The sequence below is a fragment of the Elephas maximus genome, chromosome 6 (assembly GCF_024166365.1).
Source record: "Elephas maximus indicus isolate mEleMax1 chromosome 6, mEleMax1 primary haplotype, whole genome shotgun sequence".
Taxonomy (NCBI): domain Eukaryota; kingdom Metazoa; phylum Chordata; class Mammalia; order Proboscidea; family Elephantidae; genus Elephas; species Elephas maximus.
This window is the reverse complement of record NC_064824.1, coordinates 117,488,667-117,513,031: the sequence shown is the minus strand read 5'-3', so window position 1 is coordinate 117,513,031 and position 24,365 is coordinate 117,488,667. Positions and strand designations below refer to the sequence as shown.

Sequence of the window (24,365 nt, the reverse complement as noted above, 5' to 3'; positions counted from 1 at the left end):
GTGGCCTTCCAGATTGATTTTGCCCCAAACCTCAGCCTTCTGAAGCCGGTATTCCCGGCATGCAACATGTAGGAAAAGGTGGGAAGAGGAGGTGAGAGCAGGGCGAGGGACCATCCTGGCGGGTGTCTGGGGGCCCAGGCTGCAGCTGCTCGCCGCACCTCAGTCGGTCCAAATTAAGAACTGACGTTCACTTTGTGTGGGGGTGGGGGTGGGAGAAATGGAGGATGACACTGGTGGAGGAAGGAAGCAAGACAGGAGAGGAGATGGTGACACATGATAGGAGAGGAGGAAAAGCGAACAAGAGGGGCAGATGCCGAGACAGGTGCAGGAGGAGAAACGGGGGCAATAGGAGACAGGCAGGCAGAGAGCAAGAGCTAGAAACATACACACCCCAGTGACAGAACATGGAAAGGCAGAGGGGAGATGGGGAGGCAGACAGGAGCAGTGATAAAGGTGCAGGATGGAGGTGAGAAAATGGGCAAAACCAAGGCGAGATGGACCAACAGACACGCACAGCAGGGAAGGGGGCTCCAGGTAGAACTGGGGAGACGGGGCGCATGCAGAAAGGGTGAGGCTGGGTGTCCCCTTCCTGCGCTCATCTCCCCTTCTTCCCAGCAAATCCAGACGCGGCAGTCTGGCGTTTGGGCCTCCAGCTTCCGCTGCGGGTCAGGGGCGGCTCCTTCTCGGCCTGGCGGCGCGGAGCAGCGGTATCAGCGGCGGTGGCAGCGGCGGCGGCGTGATGGTCCCCGGGGCTCCGAGTGTGTGTCGGGGGCTGAGGCGGGGGGCGGGCGCGGCCCTGGGCGTCCCTAGCGGTCCAGGTTCATAGTCCAGTGCTTAGCTCCCGCCGCGCAGCTGTCCCTGGCGGCCGAGGCGGCGGCGGGGGCGGCCCCGCTCGGGAGACCTCCGGCGCCGCCGGCGGCGGCCTCGCCCTCGTTCTTGAGGTCTTGGAAGACCTGCGTGAAGAAATGGGGGTCGGCATTGAGCCGCAGCATCTGTGGGCTGAGCCGCTGGATGAGGCGCAGGCAGCGCTGCCAGAAACGCTCCTTGTCGGGCTCCACAAGGAAGGGCTTCAGCGGGTAGGAGATCTCGTTGCCCATGTAGGAGTAGGCGAGGTAGAGGCAGGTGAGGAAGGCTGCCTGCAGCTCGGCGGCCGACGCCAGCTCGTCCCCGCGCAGCGACTCGCGGCACAGCAGGTACACGAACACCAGGTTGGCGGGTGTAATGAAGGCCTGGTCTTGCCAGCCTTGCAGTAGCAGCGAGCGGTCCACGCCGCGGAACCAGCCCACCAGCTCGCCCGGGCTCAGCTCCTTGAGGCGGTAGCAGCGCCGGCACACGAAGTCGCCCAGACAGCGCAGCAGCTCGCCGGTGGACGCCTGGACGATGACCCGCCGCGGCGAGCCACCTGGCACCGGAGGCGCGGCCTGAGGGGCAGGGGGCGGCGGCGGGGGTGGTGGCTTTCCCTCGCCGGAGCCCGGCGGCGCGGCGGCCGCGCTGCCCGCTGACGACGGCTCGCAGACAGCGGCGGCGGCTGCCGGCACGGTGGGCACGGGCACCGCCAGTGGCTTGGCGGCGCCGCCGTCGGAGGGGTCCCGGCCCTTGCGGAGGAGGTTCTCGCGGTTGCGCTGCTGGACCAGGGGGTCGGGGCAGGTGGACGCCGGCTTGGGCGTCACCTTCTTGCTGCCTTTCTTCTTCTTGGCGGACGCGGCCACCAGGCGCTTCCAGGTGAGCGCGGAGATGAGCACAGACGGACGTTTGAGCCGGCTCTCGCCTTTACCGCTCTTGCCGGCGGGCGGCGCGCCGTAGCCCCCCAGCGCCTCGTCGCCCGCGGGCGGCGCTTTCTTCTTCTCCTCCGGCAGCCCGCCGTGCCTCCGGCCCTTGGCCGAGGAGGCTGGGGACAGGGACAGCACCGTGCCCATCGTGCAGCGTGGGCCGGCTCCGGGTCCCGGCGGGAACCGCTGCTGCTGCAGCCCGCGGGGACCCGGCGGTGGGGGGCCTGGCCCCGGCCGGGGCGCGGGGACTGGCGGGGAGGCGGTGCTCGGTTGCGCGGCGGCGGCGGCTGGAGACTGAGCTGCGCCAGCTGCAGCGCGGGCCCCACCCCGGGGCCCTGCCCTCGCCGCGCCGCGCCCGCCTCACGCAGCCAATCCACGCCCGAGCTGCCCTTGTGACCGGCAGCTCCTCTGACCAATCGAGTCCTTCATGCCCACCTCAGGTCCCGCCCCACCCCCGCCCCCGGTCTCGGGTCCTTTTCCTTCACCCGGGAAGGGGAAAGGGGGAAAAGGTGGCCGTTGCTCGAGAGTCGCCTCCTCAGGTCAGAGCTGGGGAGGGGGCGGCTGTTCCCCTTCTCCCCTCCAGGTTCTACGGCCTTGGGTCGCTGTAACCCAGACGCCTTGGGAATATCCTCCCCCTTTTTGTGTGTGTGTTTGAGGGGCAGCCTGGGCAGGGATCGCCCTCATCCGGGCTCCCCGTCCCCGGCTGGGTGGCTCGGTATTGGCTTCTCCAGTGTGGCCGCCAGGCCTCTTCGCTCTGCCTCCTTTTCCCCACGAGGCCGCTATGGCGCGGGCGCATTCTGGGAGGGGGTGCTGGCGGGCTGGGGACCTTCCTGCAGGTCACGCCTCTCAACCCTGGGGCTCTCGCTCTGGGGGCAGCAAGACCCTCAGATGTTGCCTGAGGCCACGGTTTGCTGGCCTGATTCCCTGCAGCTGAGCCTGGCGGGCGCGACGCTGGGCTCTAGTCACGTGGCGGCTCCTCTTGAGCTCTGGGTTTTCACCCCCACCCCACGCACCCTGATCCCACACTTGGATTGGTGATATACATGGTTGGTCCTTGCGGAAATAGCAATCAGTTCTCCCCAAGGTCGGGCCATATAGGGGGCCTCCTGTGTAGAGGGAGGCCCAAGAGGCTTGACCCAACCTGCACCCCAGCACTGAGTCCAGGTTGAGGACGGTTTTCATCATTAGTGCTTCCTGCTGCTCCGGCCCCAGGTGTCCTCACTCCCAGCTGCAAGCAGTTAGCCTGGGCCCTGCCCACCTCTCTCTCTGGGTCTGTCTGTTTCCTCTGCAGCCCCTGCAAGACTTTTTCCCGGGATTTTGGGCTCCCCTAGCCTGACTGCACGTCCTCAGGCCCAGCCAGTTCTGGACCTGTTCTATTTGCTTTATAGGACTGTATCCACCTTCCATAGGGTCTGCTCTCTGTGGCTCCCCCAGGGCAGGGATCTTCTGGCTTCTTAATAGTGGGTCTTGGAAATGGGTTGGGTTTGATGAGGAGAGAAGCCCCTGCCTAACAGATTCAGCAAAAACCTGAGAACCACCCCAGTTCGCCTCCAGGTTCTCAGACCGCCAACAAGACTCCAAGGAGTAACTGTGACCAGGGTTGGTGCATATCCAAAAAACCATCGCTGTCGAGTCCGACTCATAGTCGTGATCCTATAGGACAGAGTAGAATTGCCCCATAGAATTTCCAAGGAGTACCTGGTGGATTCAAACTACTCACCTTTTGGTTAGCAGCTGTAGCACTTAACCACTACACCACCAGGGTTTCCACATAAAAAATATGTGTTTGCATTTCGTTCCAGATAGGCTGTTCCAGAATCCCTTTGGGTTGTAGCTCCAGCTGCCAGAGGCATAAGATTTCTTAGCTGCCCTGCAGCCTACCTCCCTGCGCCTCCCCCGCAAGCCAGTGGTCTGGCTTTGTCTTGATTCCCCTCCCCTTTACAACCTACATTTGTACTTACTCCCTGACTCAGTGCATAATGTGCACTTTCTCAACAGGGTCTCTCATGCTCCCTTGGGTCTGATCTTTATTCTCGAGCAACCCGAGCTGACCTGCCCAACCTTTCATTCTCCCTATAGTTGGAGAAAATATTCCCTCTTTTCAGCTCCTGTAATTACCCCACTTCCTCCTATAAGACCTTCTGAGTCAGCCTTTATCTGACACCCAAGGAACAGCCAGCTTACCGGTAGTTAAGGACAAGCCCCATGGAGACTGAGTTGTGCTGGCAGAAACACCAGGCACGTGGACCTGAATGGCATGTGGGTTCTCCCAGCTCTGCTCCTGGGAGTCCCTCATTGACATAAGGCCTATTGCTAGTGTCATTTAGGACAAGATCTATGCCTCATCCACAGATGCCACCACCATGATGGGCCATCGATCACCTCCTGCTGTCCTCTTAATCAGAATGAAGACTATCACCCTCTGCTCAGGAGTCCCAAACCAGGTGCCTCAGAGGGGCTCACTTCCCCTTCTCACTTTTCATCCCACCCTGCCTTGCCTTCCTCTCTGGTTCACATGCTGCCTTCTCTGCTGGTCTGGTTATCCCCCTTAAGTCTCCAAAATTTCACCCCTAGGCCAGAACCCACCCTCAGATCACTACCCTGACTTTTGTCAAGTTCTTGACCTCCCACCTCCTCCAAGAAGACTTTTGAATTGATTGGAAGGGACCTAAGGCTCTTTCCAACATTGGCCTTTCCAACTACTGACCCCAGCAGCAGTAGCTGCATAACTTGGTTAGTGCTGGATTCTGGGTCCCAGTTCAAGATGTGCAAGAGAAATATGAGTGGAATTTTAAAGGGCAGACAATCAAACAAATCCATAAAGAGTGACAGCATTTCTGTCATATACCTGCCAGAGGCGTTACGGAGTGAGATGGGGGGATGTTGTATTTTCTGCAACAAGGGTGATAACCACAGTGACACCAGAAAGACTACCTGGAGGAGGTGGGCTTTACAGAAGGGCAGCGACTTCCCCACCACATCTTCAAGATACTTTTCTGGTTGGGTTATGCTTAGGTCTATATAATATGATTAATTCATCTGTGTTAGTGTCCGTATGTTGCTTCTTGTCTGTCCATTTGCCACATGCCCCTCTGGGAGTGTGCTGGCTATATTAGACCCCGGTATATAAGAAACCCCCTAAGGCCAAACACGTCTCCTTGTCTGTCTCTGTCACCCTGTAAGGTACCTAGAACAGTGCTTTGTGTAGATAAGTGGTTATTCCTGGAGGAATTTTAAGGCAAGAACTGTAGGCCTAAATGAATAACTGGAGGACCTAGCCGAGGTTTTAATTCATGTAGCCTTAATGATTAGGGTCACCACCAATCTCACCTTAGAGACGGGCCCTTCACTGACCCACCTAAGAAGATGACTTCATCTTTAAGGGAACATCTCTAGGCAATGCTGCCCAGGCTCTTCCTCTGAGTCTAGGAGGTCCCTGGGTGGCGCAAACTGTTTGCGCTTAGCTACTAACTGAAGGTTGGTTGTTCAAACCCACCCAGCTGCACCACAGAAAAAAGTCCTGGTGATCTGCTTCCATAAAGATTAAAAAAAAAAAAAAACATTGCTCTCAAGTTGATTCTGACCCATAGTGCCCCGATATGCCTCGGAGTAGAACTATACTCCACAGAAGCAGAGTGCTAAGCTTTTCTTCCATGGTGCCACTGGATGGATTCGAACTGCTAACCTTTGGTTAATACCTGAGAGCAAATCCTTTTTGCCACCCCCAGATCACTTCCATAAAGATTACAGCCACCAAAAGCCTGTGGAGTAGTTCTACTCTGTAACACAGGGGGTCACCATAAGTTGGAATTGACTCCCCCCCCTCACCCCGCCCCGAATGCAGGAGGCAGACAGGAGTTCTAGCCCACAGCTTAGCAGCTGTATGACCTTGGGAATGTCATTTCAGCTCTCTGGGCCTCTGTTTCTTCATATTTAAAATAAAAGGATTCTATATATTTTACTTTTAAATATCAAAAAAGCAAAAACCAAACTCGTTGCCCTCGAGTCAATTCCGACTCATAGCAATCCTATAGGACGGGGTAGAATTGCCTCATAGGGTTTCCAAGGAGCTCCTGGTGGCTTCGAACTGCTGACATTTTAGTTAGCAGCCGTTGCTTTTAACCACTGTACCACCAGGGCTTCCACTTTTAATATCGGGCCCCCAAAAATTAATATTTAAAGAATAAGGTAACTTTTTGGGGATTGGACTAAAAGATGATTCCCAAAGGCCCTGTCAGTTCTGCAGTTCTGACTCTTATTCTTATATCCATCCTATGAGTTTGCTTCTTTCTAACCTGTTGTCTGGTTCTCCCTATTCTGTTTCTGTTGGATGGGCTCAGGCTCTGTGTGCACAGCATCCATGTGAGCCTGCACTTCTATAGTTCAGCCCAGGAGATGAAGAGGAGGGGAGCTCGGATCTCAACACATGTATCTCCCTAGATCCCTCCGAGCTTTAGAGGGGCCCCTGAAAGCTGATGAGGCAAAGAAGAGGAGGCTAAGACCACTGAGGCCCGTGGTTCCCCCATAACCATCAGGGCTGGAGGTCGTAGAACCAAGATCATTGCACTCCCATGTCTCCAAGGGGCCCCTACAAAGAGACTGATGACAATGCAGGTTCCTAACGGAGACCAAGCCCTCATACCTGAATGCCTGGACCCTGCTGCCCCAGGCTCCCTCATTGATCCAATCCCCCTCCCCATGGCCTCAGCTGAGGCATGGCCCGCGGAGGGCATGACCACCCTTCTTTCCCTTTCCTGAGGACCTTACTCTAAGGGAGGCAGGGGTGGGGAAGAGGAGTAAGGTTCTGAGGAGGCAGTAATGGTGGAGAGTGGAAAAGGGGGTGAGAAGAAGAGAGATGAACCTGAACCAGGTGCTGCTATCTGCCTGGAAGGGACCCCACATTCTCTTGTTTTTCCCACTCCAGTGGGTGCCATGCTAGAAGGACTTAACCAAGTAGCCCAAACATGGGTTCTTTAGAACAGAGAATAGGGCTGGAAGCACAGATGAGAAATGTGGTGCTCTGGGCTAGGGAGAAATGGGACCAGCGCTGAGATGCTGAAGGGCCCAGGATGAAGGCAGCAGGAAAAGATAGTGGGGACTCCTTTTCCTTGGACTAAGCCTTGCTTCCTTCCTCTATGGAAGGGGGAGCTGTGGTCTCCCTTCTAGGTTATCAGCTCCCCACCTGCTCTGCTGCCCAGAAGTTCCAAGCCAGCCCTCTCCCTCCCCATCCTCATCCCTGGATCTTCTTTCTCCCACTCCCTGGCTCCTGCCTCCATCTCCCTTTGTTGCCCCCTAAGAACAGTTCTCCCAGTCTTCTATGCACCCTCCAATAGCTTTACTTCTCAGTTCACCTGCTCCTACCTTCACCAAGCCCCTTTTATTCCTCCTCCCTCTGGCCCTCACCCCCACTGGTCTCCTCCCTGCCCCCGCAGGCACCCAGCATAGCACTCCAGATGTAGGAGCAGATCAAGAAGGGCGGGGGTGGTGGCTGTTGCTTTTCTGGGATATTCTTAGCCTGTCTGGGGGCTGAAGCTGGAATCAGCGTTTCCATCTCAACCAGGCAGGTGGCTACAGAGAAGATGCCGCTGTGACTGGGTCTCCGCCTAGTTCCATGTCCTTGCCCCTGTCCCTGCCCTCCTCTCTGTCCCAAGTCTGCTCTGCGTGCATAGATTCTCTGTGAGTCCTGCCTTCCCATCCCAGTGTCCTAGGACAGGAGGCCCCCTCTGCCCCTGGCCTAACCACTGTGAGGTCTGAAAATCCCACTCTGAGAGGCAATGGGGGAACAAGAAGGATCTGCAAGAACTCTAGCCCAGGTGTGCCCTGGATCCACACAGAGCCTTCTCCAATGACGGAATGGTACTTGGTCCCTAGGCTACAGCCACATCCATGAGAGCCTTTCTTATTTTGATTTACAGGAGTCACTCAGGGGTTCCTGAAGTTCTGGGAGCTGTCTCCTGGGAGAGGCTGAGCCCTAAGGTTGAGTCCTCCTTTGGGACCAAACAAGGGGCTCACTGGCCCAGATTCCTTTCAGCAGAGGGAGGGGCCAGGAAGGAATCAGACTCATTCATAAATAGCACAGAACATTTTTGTTGCCTTAAAAGAGTTGGTACAGGGATTCATATGTGGGCTCTGGAGTCACCCGGTCTGGGTTCAAATTTGATCCACTTAAAAGCCGGAGGATTTTGAACAAGATTCTTAATTCCTCTGAGGTCTATAAAAGTGGACCATTGGAGGGTTGTTGTGAAATTGTCCTTAATCTGACAATGCTTGACAGTTTTTGTGTATTACATGTTCATGGTGCTTGGTGTTCAAAAAAATGTTTCTTGTTGCAAATTATGTTGTCATTATTTTTACTGAGTAGAGAAGTTTGCTCGACCTGCCCCATTAGCTTCCCCCCTCCTTTGAACATTCTTCATTAAAGGGCCAGGGTGGTACGATCATTTCTTTTTGTTTTGTTTATGAGACTTGAATTTGAAACTATCCTTTCGTGATGTGCCAGGCATCGTACTGGCCCTACATTCTGACTGTACTCTTATGGGACATACTTGAGCTACTCATCCCATACCCTGCCGCTTCCCAAAAGATCCAGAGACTCCATGTAGGGTCAGTTCTGCTTTTTCTAAGCTTTGAGAAAATGTTCTGGAGAATTATAAAATCTATATTGAGAAATACTATTTAAGAAGCTGTCACTTACAAGGTACTGGTATAGGTCCTGGGAATAGTGAAGCAGATGAGGTAGGGCCCAGCCTTTAAAGAACACACAAATAGCTGACAGAGAGATGAAAAATAATAATAAATAGTAGTAAAATGATTAGTGCCCTCTACTCTGTTACAGATTGATGGACTTTGATGACTCGGGCTGATCCTGCCCACCCCCTTCGGCCTTCCACCGTTTCAACACAGTCAGACCCTGGCTGATCCATCTCCCACCTAAGTTCTTGTGACTAAGCAACCACTGGGCAGGGAGTTAAAATCAATTTTTAACTGAGGTCTAGTTCTGATACTGTGTCCTCTCCAGGCCATAGCCTATCCTGGCCTACCCCAAGGTGTGATGATGATAAGCACCTTTCTCAAGGTAGGGCCAGGCCTCAGCAACAACTAAGACTCCTGCCCTCTGAGCATGATGAGGGTTAATGAGTAACTCCTTTCGTGAAGAGCCCTGGTGGGCCTGCTTACTTGTCCAACATCTTAGTCAGATAGAAGCCACATACGTTTACCTCCTATTTGTCCAGGGTTAGGGACAGGTCGGGACTGTGCTTTGAAACAGGTTCACAATTTACATTTCCTCTCTCTGGTTTTAAAATGTAAAGACAATTTTTTGTTTTGACCTCCTTTGAGAAAAAAGACACTCCTAATTTTAAAAATTGGGTCCTTGGGTGGTGCAAATAACCACTCAGTTACTCACCAAAAGTTTGGAGGTTTGAGTCTACCCAGGGGTGCCTCAGAGGAAAGGCTTGGTTGTCTACTTTTGAAAAATCAACCATTTAAAAGTCTATGGAGCACAGTTCCACTCTGACACACATGAGGTCACCATGAGTCAGAATCGACTCCACAATTGGATTTTTTTTTTTTTAAATAGAAGGTAAACTGAAGTGACTCCTCTCTGACTAAGATGTTGGACAAATAAGCATTAGAGTCCCATATATACTGATCTTTTATTCTGAGTAGAGAGCAGAAGGGGGTAAAGTGGTTGTCCATTAAGTTGATGGTTCCTAAACTACTCTGCCAGTGGAACCCCCTGGGGGAACTTTGTGAAAATACAATTTTCTGGCTCTAGATCAGACCTGTGGAATCATAACCACCTCAGGTAAGGCTCAAGGTAGAATCACTGTATGAGCAACTAAAGAGGGAGAAGAACACTCTGGAAGGTGACTGGAACCCACCTGTTCTGTCTGTAGACCACCTCTGTTGCTGTCGCCAGCTAAGTATCCAGTCCCCACCCCACCCCCCCAGTAAGAATCCCCTGCTTTGCCTTTGGGGAACCACTTCTCTAACACTCTCAAGCCATGTGATTTACATGGGGCTAACTCCTCCCTGGGAGCCCTGGAGGCGTAGTAGTTAACAGCTATGGCTACTAACCAAAAAGGTCAGCAGTTTGAATCTATCAGACGCTCCTTGGAAACTCCATGGGGCAGTTCTACTCTGTCCTATAGGGTCAGTATCAGTTGGAATCAACTTAACAGCAACGGGTTTGATTTTTGCTTTTTTTTTTTTTTTTTTAAACTCCTCCCTGAGTTCCCAAGTAATGTAAATCAAAAGGTTGGAAGTTCTAGTCTACCCAGAGGTACCTTGGAAGAAAGCCTTGGTGAACTATGTCCAGAAAATTCAGCCATTGAAAATCCTATGGAGCACAGTTCTAATATGGACACACATGGGGTCACCATGAGTCAAAATTGACTTGATGGCAACTGGTTTTCTAACCCCTCCCTAGACCCCATGAGTGAATTCAAGACATGGATCTGGCCACCCACTGTCTCGGTCACAATGGTTCAGGGATGTGCTGGTGACCCAAGCCAACTCGAGACTTAATTCTTGGAGTTTTACTAGAAGAATTGGGAAAGGATGCTTTCCTTACTCTGAGGTGGCTAAACTGGTGGAATGAAAGCCTTGAGCTGCTGGTGACTCTTGCCTCCACATGGGCAGAGGCCATCTGAGCTAATGCAAGGGAAGCAGAGCCAACCGGTGGAGAGACAGATTCTTGACATACTTTTAGTCCCTGGATCCAGCTGGACCTGATGCGGTTCTGTGAGCCAATGCACTTTCCCTTCCCCTTTTTTCTAATCATAAGGTGATTTGAGTTGCAAATCTAACACATGTAAGCAAAAAATATCTCGACTAATAAAACTTCCTGCCTGTAAATGTTCCTTCCTGAAATTTGGCTCTAACTCCCGAGAAGTACATGTTTGATCTTAGTTACTAGAAGGGTGGTCCGTTATATCCTGTTTTCAGTGTGTGTCTGAGTCTGGAGGGGGCAACCGTTGATCACAGGCTGGGGTCCGGACCCAAGGCCTATTTCTTGCCGCATTCCTCCAACCTCCTTGTTCAAACCATAGGTGGTGATTGGAGTTCTTCACCAGGTCCCAGAGACCTTTCTTGTAAGTAGAAGCCTTGGGACAGCAAAGTCACTTCCTTGAAGCCTGCACAATTGTCAAGTCTTCTTTCTGGGCTGCTGCCAGGTTGCATTCCTTGGGTATCAGCTTCCTGCTCAAATAAGAAATTTGATGCTTCACCCTCCATCATGCTTCTGAATCAATTTTGCCCCCGACCAGTGTAAGAGGCAGCCGTGGCCACACAGAACCATTTATCATCAGAGCCCTTAGCACCTTGTCTCTGGGGAGCGAGTTGGTGAGCTTTAGCTGCCCCAGGGTTCTTGTTGTCCAGGACTTGGGGACTCCTTGTCTGGCTGGCCTCAGAGCTCTCAGGGCAATGGCTGAGGCTCTAATCATGCCCAAATTTTCCAGTTATAACATTGTTCACATCTGTCTTTTTTTTTTTTTTTAACTCCAAAGTGATTTACTTTCATGTAGTTTGTGGATTATTCTGGAGTATTTTCCTGTCTCACTCTGTGGTCCAACTATACAATCTTGGTGGTGATCCAGTGGGTACTTGGGCCCAAACTAAACCAAACTCACTGCCATCAAGTCAGTTCCAACTCATAGCAACTCATAAGACAGAGTAGAACTGCCCCATAAGGTTTCCAAGGCTGTAATCTTTATGGAAGCAGACTGCCATATCTTTCTTCCTTGGCTGGTGGGTTCGAACTGCCAACATTTTAGTTAGCAGCTGAGCATGTAACCTCAGCACCACCAGACCTCAATGGGTACTTGGGCACCCGTTCATAATTCATTTGTCCATTCATACACTAATTTGCTCTCAACACAAATTTCAATGTGCAAGACATTTTCTTTCAAAATATTTCATTTAGCTAAATCTGACTTCTAGCCTCATCGGAAACCCTGATGGTTTAGTGGTTAATAGCTACAGCTGCTAACCAAAAGGTCAGCAGTTCGAATCCACCAGGAACTCCCTGGAAACCCTATGGGGCAGTTCTCCTCTGTTCTACCGGGTTGCTATGTATTAGAATTGACTCGGTGGCAATGGGTTTGTTTTTTTGTTTTTGTTGTTGTTGTTGTTTTCTAGCCTCATCCTGTTGGGATAGAGGAGAATTCAATCTTAGTTGTGGAGACTCTCTCCTCCTCCTAAAGTTTATACAGTGTTACAGAAAATGTAGGAAAATCTCTATCTTTAAACCAGCACAGTCTTTCTTTCTTTCCTTTGTGTCTGTGTTTTTTGTTTGTTTTTCTTTTTTAAATTATACTTTAGACAAAGGTTTACAGAGCATATTAGTTTCTCATTAAACGATTAATACACATATTGTTTTGTGACATTGGTTTCCAACCCCATGGCATGTCAACACCCTCCCCTTCTCAACCTTGGGTTCCCCATTATCAGCTTTCCTGTCCCCTCCTACCTTCTCATCCTTGCCCTTGGGCTGGTGTGCCCATTTACTCTGTTTTGTTTTATGGGCCTATCTAATCTTTGGCTGAAGGGCGAACCTCAGGAGTGATTTCATTACTAAGCTATAATGGCGTCTGGGGGCCATACTCGCAGGGCTCCTTCCAGTCTCTGTCAGACCAGTAAGTCTGGTCTTTTTTTTTTTTTTTGCCAGCACAGTCATTTCAATGAACTCCTTGTCCAAGCCCACAGGTCCTCAAAGCCTGGCATCACTATTTCTAGACTGTGATTGAGGGTCGGGAATCTTTAAAAAGATTAAGAAATAAAACAACACACCCCCCACCTAGTTTAAGTAATAAAATATTACCTACGCAGTTCAATTCCTCTTGTATTCTCTTCCCCGATAGCATTTTCCGCCCTAACCCTGCCCCCTGTGGGAATAACCAGTATTCTAAATTTGGTGTTTACCTTTCCATATATTTTTTAATTCTCTTACCACAACTGTAGGTATCCTGTCTGAACAACAACATATGTGTGTGTGTTTTCTATTGCTGCATAACAAGTTACCACAAACTTATAAAATTAGTAGCTTAAAACTTAATACCCATTTGTTCACTCACAGTTCTGTAGGTCGATGTCTGGTGGGCTTGGCTGGGTTCTCTGCTTAGGATATTAAAAGGCCAAAATCAAGGGCTGGGCTCTTATCTGGAGCCTCTGGAGAAGAGTCCACTTGCACGTTCATTCAGGTTGTTGGCAGAATTCAGTTCCTGTGGTTGTAGGACTGAGGTTTCCTTGTTGGTTTTCAGCCGGAGGGAGGCCTCTCTCAGCTCTTGGAAGCTGCCCACATCCTTTGCCATGTGGCCTCCTCCATCTCAAAACCAGCACAAGTGTGCCAAATTCTTCTCACATTTGGAATGTCTCTGACTTCTACGTCTGAGATAAGCCAGAAAAATCTTTTTGCTTTTAAAGGGAAAACCATGTGATTAGGTTCTGGATAGTTTCCCTATCATAAGGTCAACTTGTTGGTAACCTTGCTTACATCTGCAAAATCTTTTTTGCCATACAGTATAACATAATCATAGGAGAAACACCAGAGAAGTATCATGGGAGCCATCTTAGAATTCTGCCTGTCGTTATATTAAAAAACCCACTGCTGTCAAGTCATTATATATCTATATTTAATCATCTACGGAGTCCCTGGGTGGTACAAATATTAAGTGCTCAGCTGCTAACCAAGAGGTTGGCAGTTTGAATCTACCCAGAGGTGCTTTGGAAGAAAGATCTGGTGACTTACTTCTGAAAAATCAGATCTTGATAACCCTGTGGAACATAGTTCTGCTCTGAAGTATACGGGGTTGCCATGAGTCTGAATTAACTTGATGGCAACTTTTTTTTTTTTTTTTTTGTATCATCTATATCTATACCCAAAAAAACCCCAAACCAGGTGCCATCAAGTCGACTCTGCGCTTAACATTTCAGGACTGCTATAGTTGCATCCAGTTTCCCTCTATCTTGTTACTTCACCATCCTCAATATATGGCTTCCTTCTCATGGTCTAGGAGGGCTCCTCCAGCTCCCATCATCATGTCTGTATTCTAACAGTGAAAAGGGAATGTGGGAAATATCACCATGCCCTTACTTCTGCTCACAGCTCATTGGCCAGAACTTAGTCACATGGGCAAACCTATATGCAGACGGGTCTGGGAAACAGTTTTTAATTGGGTGGCCATGTGCTCAGTTAGAATGCTGAGGTTTTCCAGCTGGAGGAGAAAAGGGAAAAATGGATATTGGGAGACAATGAACACTCTGCCAGTTTTCCATTGCTCTTACAAAAATATTTTACATGATCTCTAAGGCTTTGTCTTGCTTGACCCCTGCTTGGTGCTCCAGCCTCACATCCCAGCATTCTCCTTACTCCCTGCCCTCCAAACACGCTGGCCCTCTTTCGATTCCTTGAATGTTCCATGCTCCTTCCCACCCCAGGGCCTTTGCGTAAACTGTTCTGTCTGCCTGGAATGCTCTTCTCCCATATCACCTAGTTAACTCCCATTCATTCTTCAGATGTCAGCTCCAAGTCATTTCCTCAGGCAGGTCTTCCCTGATCCTCATTAAGAAGTAGGTGTTTTTCTTTTCTTTTTTATTTTTATTGAAAATATATGCAGCCAAACATACACCCAATCAACAATTTCTACATGTTTAACTCAGTAACATTGGTTAGATTCTTTATGTTGTGCCATCATTCTTGCTATCTCTTCCCAAATTATTTTACCACCATTAACTTAGATTTGCTGACCCTGAAACTGCTCATCTGTACTTTAGAGTTGATGTTGTCAGTTTAATCTCACATATATAATTCTTTAAAAGTCCGTATTGCTCAAGGTAAACTTTCTTTACTAATTGAACTAAGCTGTTGTTTGGCTTAAAGATGACTTCAGGGGATAGCTTCAGTTCAAAGTTTAAAGATTATTTTAGGGCAATAGATTTGGTGGTTCCTTCCGTCTCAGTGGTCCAGGAAATCTGGATTCTATAAGAATTTGAAATTCTGTTCCACATTTTTCTTGCTTTTGATCATGATCCATCTGTTGAATCCTTGATCAAAACATTCAGTAACGATAGCCGGGCACCATCCAGTTCTTCTTGTCTCATGGAGAAGGAGGCAGTTCATGGAGGCAATTAGACCTTCAGCCTACTGCCTCCTCTGATTTCTGGGTCTCCTTCTTCCTCTGCTACTCCAGGAAAATAGAGACAAATTGTTGTATTTGGAATGGCCTCTCTCAAGCTTTTAAGACCCCAGGCACTATTCAATGAACTAGGAAGTAGAACAGAAATTTTAAAAACATTATCATGCCAATTAACTAGACTGTCCCACAAAACCATGATAAAATAGGTTATTTTTCTGAACCACTCTTAACCATCATGTATGTACCTTTCCTTTCTAAGACTTAGCTCAGTTATAATTATACATCTATTTGATAATTATTTAATCACCATCTCCTCTAGACTGTAAGAAGAGCAAAGGTCATTTTAGTTTTGCTCACTATTGTATTCCTAGCACCTAACACAGTATAAGGGACAAATATCTGTTTTTCTTGAATGAATGGGACAGAATGGAACACTGCCCAGTCCTGTGCCATCCTCACAATCACTGCTGTTTGAGCCCATTGTTGCAGCCACTGTGTCAATCCATCTCGCTGAGGGTCTTCCTCTATTTTGCTGACCCTCTACTTTACCAAGCATGATGTCCTTTTCTAGGAACTGATCCCTCCTGACAACATATCCAAAGTAAGTGAGATGAAGTCTCTCCATCCAAGCTTCTAAGGAGCATTCCGGTTGTACTTCTTCCAAGACAGGTTTGTTCGTTCTTCTGGCAGTCCATGGCATATTCAATAATCTTCTCCAACACCATAATTCAAATGCATACATTCTTATTTGGTCTTCCTTATTCATTGTTCGGCTTTTCCATGGGGCTTGGGTCAGGTGAATACTAGTCCTCAAGGTGACATCTTTTCTTTTTAACACTTAAAAGAGGTCATTTGCTGAAGATTTCACAATGCACTACGTTGTTCGATTTCTAGACTGCTATTTCCATGGGTGTTGATTGTATATCCAAGTAAAACGAAATCTTTGACAATTTCAATCTTTTGTCCACTTATCATGATGTTGCTTATTAGTCCAGTTGTGAATATTTTTGTTTTCTTTATTTTAAGGTGTAATCCATACTGAAAGCTGTAGTCTTTGATCTTCATCAGTAAGTGCTTCAAGTCCTCTTCACTTTCAGGAAGCAAGGTTGTATCATCTGCATGTCGCAGGTTGTTGATGAGTCTTCTTCCAATCCTGATGCCATGTTCTTCTTCATATAGTCCAGCTTCTCAGATTATTTGCTCAGCATATAGATTGAACAACATATAGATTAAACATTGATATCCTAGGCATTAGAAAGCTGAAATGTACTGGTCGTGGCCATTTTGAATCAGAAAATCATATGGTATACAATGCCAGAAATGATAAAATGAAGAGGAATGGTATTGCATTCATAATCAAAAAGAACATTTCAAGATCTATCCTGAAGTCAGGAATAGGATAATATCCATAGGCCTAAAAAGAAGACCAGTTAATATGATCAGCATTCAAATTTACACACCAACCACTAATGCCAACTTTGAGGAAACTGAAGATTTTTACCAGCTTCTGCAGTCTGAAACTGATCAAACATGCAATCAAGATGTATTCATAATTACTGGTGATTGGAATGAAAAAGTTGAAAACACAGAAGGAACAAAGATGAAAAATATGGCCTGGTGATAGAAACTACACTGGAGATCACATGATAGAAGTTTGCAGGACCAATGACTTATTCATTGCATATACGGTTTTTCCACCAACATAAACCATGACTATACGCGTGGACCTTGCCAGATGTAATACGCAGGAATCAAATCAACTACCTCTGTGGAAAAAGTCAATGGAAAAGCTCAATATCACCAGTCAGAACAACGCCAGGGGCTAATCACAAAACAGTCCATCGATTGGTCATATGCAAGTTCAAGTTGAAGCTGAAGAAAATTAGAGTAAGTCCAGAAGAGCCAAAATATGACCTTGTGTATATCCCACCTGAATTTAGAGACCACCTCAAGAATAGGTTGGACTCATTAAACACTAATGACTGAAGACCAGATGAGTTGTGGAATGACATCAAGGAAATCATACATGAAGAAAGCAAGAGGTCATTAAAAAGACAGGAAAGAAAGAAAAGACCAAAATAGATGTCAGAAGAGACTCTGAAACTTGCTCTTGAACGTAGGGCAGCTAAAGTGAATGGAAGAAATACACAGCAAAACATGTATCAATTCAACAGTTTCTGCATGTACCATTTAGTGACATTGATTGAATTATTTGAGTTGTGCAACCGTTCTCACCCTCCTTTTCTGACCTATTCGTATTCTGAGTGCCTTCCAACCTGAGGGACTCATCTGGCCCTATATCAGACAATGTTCCACTGCTATCCATGAGGTTTTCATTGGCCAATTTTTTCAGACATAGATCACCAGGTTCTTCTTCCCGGTCTTAATCTAGAAGCTCCACTGAAATCTGTCCACCCTAAGTGACCCCGTTTGGTAATTGGAATACTGGTGGCATAACTTCCAGTATCACAGCAACACACAAGCCAAGAGGGCAATGTAATGGATGCTAGCATTAAGTCTTATAATGTGGAATTCTAATAACCCATTCTCTATCTGCAGGACAGAGGAGTGGTGGTGGGTCTGTCTTGTGGCTGGAGAATGGGTTATTAGAATTCCATATTATAAGGCTTGGTTCTGGCATCCATTACATTGCCCTCTTGCTTCGTGGTTGCAAATAGATTCTGCTAGGCTTTTAGCTTGTTGCTCTGATGAGGTTTTATATATATATAAACAAAAAAGTGAGGCGGTCAAATCCTGCCAAATTGCATCTCTGCACAGAAAACCCCCACAGCTGCATAGAGTAGATGGCTGGCATCCAGAGCTCAGAATACCTGGCAAGGAAAGCACTTGGGAATGCCCACTAGAGTTAAAATGGGGTAAAACTGGAGAATTTATGCAAGTCAAAGACTTAACTCTCTCTTCCGCACTATTCTGTGTCCAATACAAAGACCTCCTCAGACCTTAGAGTTATGTATTTGTATGCTTTTGGCTACAACTCACAGAAGACTCCTTTTCAGCTGGCTTAAACAATGAGCTTCTTGTCACACAAGAGTCATACTAAGAGTCTGAAGGTAGGGCAGCCCAGGTTTCTTTAACTCAGCAATTCAGATACTTCATGTTGTTATATTTGTTAGTTGCTGCCAGTCAATTCTGACTCATGGAGACTATCCTATCATCTAGTGTTCCTATAACAGAAATATCACAAGTGAATGGCTTTAACAAAGAGGAATTTATTTCCTCACAGTAATAGTAGGCTAGAAGTCCAAATTCAGGGTGTCAGCTCCAAAGGAATGCTTTCTCTCTCTCTCTGCTTTGGAGGAAGGCTGTTGTCATCAATCTTCCCCTGGACTAGGAGCTTCTCTGAGCAAGAACCCTGGGTCCAAAGGATGTGCTGTGTTCCTGGCACTGCTTTCTTGCTGGTATAAGATCTCCAACTCTCTACTTGCCTCCCTTTCCTTTTATCTCTTGTAAGATAAAAGGCGGTGCAGGCCACACCCAAGGGAAACTCCCTTTACATTGGATTCAGGATTGACCTGAGCAAGGGTGTTACATCCCACCCTAATCCTCTTTAACCACAGACAGAGATTATGATTTATAACACACAGGAAAATCACAAAGTGGGGGACAACCACACAATACTGGGAACCATGTACTAACCAAGTTGACACATATTTTGGGGGGACACAATTCAAACCATGACAGAGACCCAAAGTGTACAGAGCAGAACTGCTCCATAGAGTTTTCAAGGCTATGAACTTTCTGAAGCAGATCACCAGGCCTGTCCTCTGAGGTGCCTGTAGGTGGATTTGAACTGACAACCTGCAGGCTAGCAGTCAAGCGCTTACCCATTTGTACCATCCCGGGAGTCCATGTCAGAATAGGGGAATTAAATTCTTTCTATCCTGATTTTACACCAGTGGTTCCGCCCTTGATTTTTTCATTCGATAATATATCCTGGAAATCATCCCAAACAGAACATACAGAGCTACCTAATTCTTTGTTTCCTTTTTAGCCTGGATAAAAAAATATCCCATTTTAAAGAAACACACTTCACTTAACCAATCCTTTCTTGATGAGCGTTTAGTTTCCAATCTTTATTACAAACAACAATGTGATGAATACATTCACATAAGTTATTTCACATGTGAGTGAGTGCATCTGAAGATAAATTCCTAGAAGTGAAAGTGCTGAGTCACGAGCTGTGTGCATTTGTAATCTTGACAGACGTTGCCACATAGGGTCATACTGATTTATACTCCCTCAAAAAGTGGGCAGGGCTTCAAACCTTTTGAACTGTTTCACTTCAACAGAGTGGAAAAAAGCATAGTAGATGTCTGAGTAATTTCTGCAGAGAGAAACAGTAGGTGGGTTGCTTATCAACCCAGTCATTTTAACTGGTACCAACACAAGTCTCAATCTTCCTTTTATTTTTATTTTTTTATTGTACTTTAGGTGAAAGTTTACAGCTCAGATTAATCTCTCATACAAAATTTTATACACATATTGTCATGTGACACTAGTTGCAATTCCTACAATGTGACAGCACACTCCCCCTTTCCACCCCGCGTTTCCCATGTCTATCCAACCAGCTCCTGTCCCTTCCTGCCTTCTCATCCTGCCTCCAGACAGGAGCTGCTCCTTTGGTCTTGTGTATCTGCTTGGACTAAGAAGCACACTCTTCAGGAATATTATTTTGTGTTTTATAGTCCAGTCTAATCTTTGTCTGAAGAGTGGCTTTTTAGGAATGGTTTTAGTTCTGGGTTAACATAGCATCTGGGTCAATCTTCCTTTTCAATAACTCAGTTAATCCCTGTGGACTCCCCCACCAGCCCCTGCCATTGTCTGAGGTGCCAGGCTGCCCATGCTAAGTCCAGATTTCAAAACACCACCCATATCTTGGCCCACCTCTCCACAAACTACCCCTCTTTAGATGTCTTTTTCTCCCACCTCCACTTGGCAATCTCCTAGCCTCCCTCAGACCCAATCTAAAGTCCCCTCCTCCATCAAACATCTGACATCCCCAGGTAGACTTAGTCACTCTTCTGCTCCCACTGAATTTTGTTCACACCTTAATCATAGCACAAATCACCTGTGATATGATTATCCGTTTACCTGTCTGTCTCCTACACTGCACTCCTCAAGGACAGAAGCCTCATCTTGTTCATCTTTGGGCCACACCTCCGAACATGGCCGTGGCACATAAAGGATCTGCAGTAGAGGCTTGCTGAAACAAAATGAAGCAAGGGCACACAGATTTGTAGTACCTGGTGGCAAAATCCAAGAGTATTTGTCTTTTTCCTTTTCTGGTGGTGTTGATGAGAGGATAAAAAATATAGATACTTCTGAGTATTTCTTTATTCTTATTTCTGTCCCATTCCTTCTCCTGGAATATCTAACCTGCTGTTTACGTTCTCAGAGCCTAGAACAGTGCCAGGCAGACTATAAGCATTTCACAAATAATTGTTGAATGAATGGGCATCTGATTAGCAGGAGCAACACCAATGCAGCTGGGACTTTTTTGCCTACTCGACATGGCCAGGGATTAATGTCAAGTCTTTCTACAAGCTTCAGGCTTGGTTCATCAAGTGTCAGTTTCGTATACTTGGGTTTTATTTTACCTCAAATTAGTGGATGTAAACATACTTAGAACAGTGCCAGGCATTTAGTAAACATTCAATAAGAGCTAAATATTATTTTTATTATTATTCTCACTAGTCCCAGAACACTCCCATCAGTTTACCGCCCGCCCCCCATGCTGGGTCTCTTCACCTCCCTCTGTACCAGAGGATGTGGCCTTCGTTCCTGGAAAGCATCCAGTAAAGAGGACAGGCTTCACAATTTATCATGGGACTTTAGACAAGTTACTTAATCTTGCAGTGCCTGCTTCCTCATTTAGAAAATGGACATTATATTAATACCTACTTCTCTGGATTGTTAAGCACATAAATGAGACAGTCCATGGCCACTGTTTAGCACCATGCAGGGCACAGAGTAAGCATTCAGTTATCATTATCATCATCATCACAGCTGTTGGCAGCCTTTAGCTCCTCTTTCTGGGAGGGTCATTCCCACAGCTGCTCCTATGTGAAGGTGACTATTTAGCTGGTTCTGAAGTTCAGAGCAGGGCTTTGACATTCAGATTTGAACCCTTGCTGAGAATTTGCACTTCTAACAAGTTCCCAGGAATTTATACCTAAGAATCACCTGGGGATTTTGTTAAAATGCAGATTCTGATTCAGTATATCTGGGTGGAAATGCAAATTCTCAGCAGGGACTTGTTAGAAATGCAAATTCCCAGCAGGGATTAGAACTTGAACAAACTGGTTCGAAGCCCTGACTCAGAGCATCACCAAGAGGCTTGTCTTGACCACATGTCGATGAAGTTCTTGTTTTCCCTTCCATGGCCTCCTGCCTGGATTATCTGAGATATTATTGAACTCCCACAAAAATATTTGCACTCCCAAAATATGATCTCAGAACCATTCTTGAGACCTGAAACTAGGCTGTGGGAACTTAGAAGCAGAAAATACAGAGTAGCCCACTCTCTCTGGCCATATCGCTGCTCAGTGTCCAGTATTTGGCTCACACATCATCCTGCCAGGTGTCTCAATTACCTAGGTAGTGCAAATGGTTAATTAATGTTCTCAGCTGCTAACCAAAGGTTGGATGTTCAAATCCACTGACATGTGCCTAGGAAGAAAGACCTGGAGATCTACTTAAAAAAAATCAGCCATTGAAAACCCTGTGGAGCACAGTTCTACTCTGACATGCATGGGGTCACCATGAGTTGGCACTGACTCAATGGCAACTGATTTGTTTTTTTGTTTATTTCCCATAAACTCACTCGTAACTTTGCCCTGTGAACTGTCAGAAAAAAACGAGGTCACCACTGACTTGGAGACTCTGTCATCTTACCTTCACCTGGAAGCCTTTATCTAAAGTGGCAACTGTATACCTTCTCCTTACCCAGTTAGTTTTTGCATGTTACTCAGTTTTACAAAACAAAGCAATATGTGGTAGATGAATATAGAGGTGTTAGAAATGATAAAGAAAACTCATAGTTGCTGTTGAGTCGATTCCGGCTCATGGTGACCCCATGTGCGCAGAGTAGAACCTCTCCATAGGGTTTTCAAGGCTGTGACCTTTTTGAAGCAGATCACCAGGCAGGCCTGTCTCCGGAGGTGCCTCTTAATAGCTTCAAACTGCCATCCTTTTGACTAGTAGTCAAGCACTTAACTGTTGGTGCCACCCTGGGGATGACTAACATAGAAGACAGGGTAGAGGTTACCTTTGTGGAAGGAGAGAGGGGGATATAATTGTGGAAGGGGCCACAGGGGGTATATGAGACCCTGATAATATTCTGTTTCTTAACCTGAGTAGCAGGTACATGGATGTTCATTGAACTGTTAATCTTTAAACTGTACATATACATTCAATACAGTTATGTGTACATGATGCATTTCATAATTTAAAAAAAGAAAGAAAAAATCTGAAAGAAAGACAACTGAATCTGTTAACCAGAAAGAACATATCAATGTCAAATTCCTATTTTTGGCTGACATTATTCAGCATCCAGAAGGATAATCTCAACAATTATTCAGTGGATCAGAGTATTTAATTTATGAACTGTGCAGTTAATTCATGCTCAAAACTAAACATTCTAAGCTTCTTTCCTGAGAATATCTTCCAGACCAAGGTTATCTATCTAATTATTTTAGGGGACAGAATTTCCTGGGGAATCTTGGCCCTGCTTGTAGGGCTCCTGCAGCAAAGGTGAGATAACCGCACATTGGCCCAGAATACAAATCAACTCTTTTGCTTTCACCTTAAAATTAACTCTGTCATCTTCAAGACTCATATCTCAAGCAAAAGACACTCTCGTTGGCCGGTAACAGGAAATAACACTCCCTTGGCACCAGGGTTCTCAATTTTGAATTATTTCCTAAACATACCTATCAAAAGCTTTGTCTAAACAAATTATTTGTCCCCCTTACAAAGGCTTTGAATGCATGGTGTGATAGCCCCTTCCTAAGGCAGTTTCTGAGATACATATATCTCCATGCTGTTATCACTATATGACCTTGACCTCCACTCCTTAACCACAGCTATTAAACCAGAATTGGGCACCTACCTCATGGATAAACAACCTAAAAATTGGGCCAGTGGCCTGTGCATGTTTGTTAAATGAATGAATAAATGGATGACTATGAGGTGGCCACTATCTACTTCTGTCTGTATGCATTTGCTTGTTCTAGATATGTCTTGTAAGTGGGATCATACACTATTTTCCTTTTTTTATCTAACGTATTTCACTTAGCATAATGTTTTCAAGGTTCATCTATGTCCTAACATGTATTAGAACTTCATTTCTCTATATTGCTGTGTAATATTCCACTGTATGTATATACCACATTTTATTTATTCATTCATCCGTTGATGGACACTTGGGTTGTTTCCCCTTTTTGGCTATTGCAAATAATGCTGCAGTGAACACTGGTGTACAAGTATCTGTTTGAGTCCCTGCTGTCAATTATTTTGAGTTTATACCTAGGAGTGAAATTGCTGGGTCATATGGTAATTCTAGAGTCCCTGGGTGGTGCAAAGAGTTAACTTATTCAGCTGCTAACTAAAAGGTTGGATGATCAAGTCTACCTGAAAGAAAGTCCTGGACGTCTACTTCTGAAAAAAAATCAGCTACTGAAAACCCCATGGAGCACAATTCTACTCTGACATACACAGGGTTGCCATGAGTTGGAATTGGCTTGACAGCAACTTGTGAGTGGTTAATGACTAATGATGTTGAATATCTTTTCATGTGCTTATTGGCCATTCATATATCCTCTTTGGAGAAATGTCTATTCAAGTTCTTTGCCCATTTTTTAATTGGGCTGTTTGTCTTTTCATTCTTGAACTATAGCTCTTTATGTATGCTGGATATTAAACGCTTATCCCATGTAAGGCTCCCAGATATTTCTCCCTTTCTGTAGGTTGTCTTTTCATTTTCTTGATAATGTCTCTTGATGCACAAAAAAACTTCTTAATTTTGATGAAGTCAAATTTATCTATTTTGTCTTTTGTTGCTCAAATTTTTGGTGTCATATTTAAGAATCCATGGTTGAAAACTAGGTCTCAAAGCATTACCCCTATGTTTTATGGTTTTAGATTTTATATTTAGGTCATTGATCCATTTTTAGTTAATTTTCATATACAGTGTGAGATATGGGTCTAACTTCTTTCTTCTGCATGTGGAAATCCAGTTATCCCAGCACCATTTGTTGAAAAGACTATTCTTTCCCCCACCAAATGGACTTGGCCACCCTTTGGACACCTGCTACAGGAGTCACAGAAGCTCACAGAAGGGACACTTAATCTAGACTTGAGGTACCAGGGAAAGCCTGGAGGATATAATCCTAAAGCTGAGCTCTTTAGTGGAAATAAGGGTGATCCAGAAAAGGATGTG

The 24,365-nt window shown here is 46.5% G+C and overlaps 1 protein-coding gene across 1 annotated transcript; it reads right to left on the bottom strand.

Annotated features, from left to right (window-relative positions):
- Positions 1 to 280: 280 nt before the first annotated feature.
- Positions 281 to 2,034, bottom strand: CDK5R2 (cyclin dependent kinase 5 regulatory subunit 2). Its single transcript, XM_049888997.1, has one exon. The coding sequence runs from the start codon at positions 1,914 to 1,916 to the stop codon at positions 807 to 809; it is 1,110 nt and encodes a 369-aa protein (XP_049744954.1). The 5' UTR covers positions 1,917 to 2,034; the 3' UTR covers positions 281 to 806.
- Positions 2,035 to 24,365: the final 22,331 nt, after the last annotated feature.

Coding starts and splice junctions, on each gene's coding strand:
- CDK5R2 (XM_049888997.1), bottom strand. CDS start 1,916: ATGGGCACGGTGCTGTCCCTGTCCCCAGCCTCCTCGGCCAAGGGCCGG.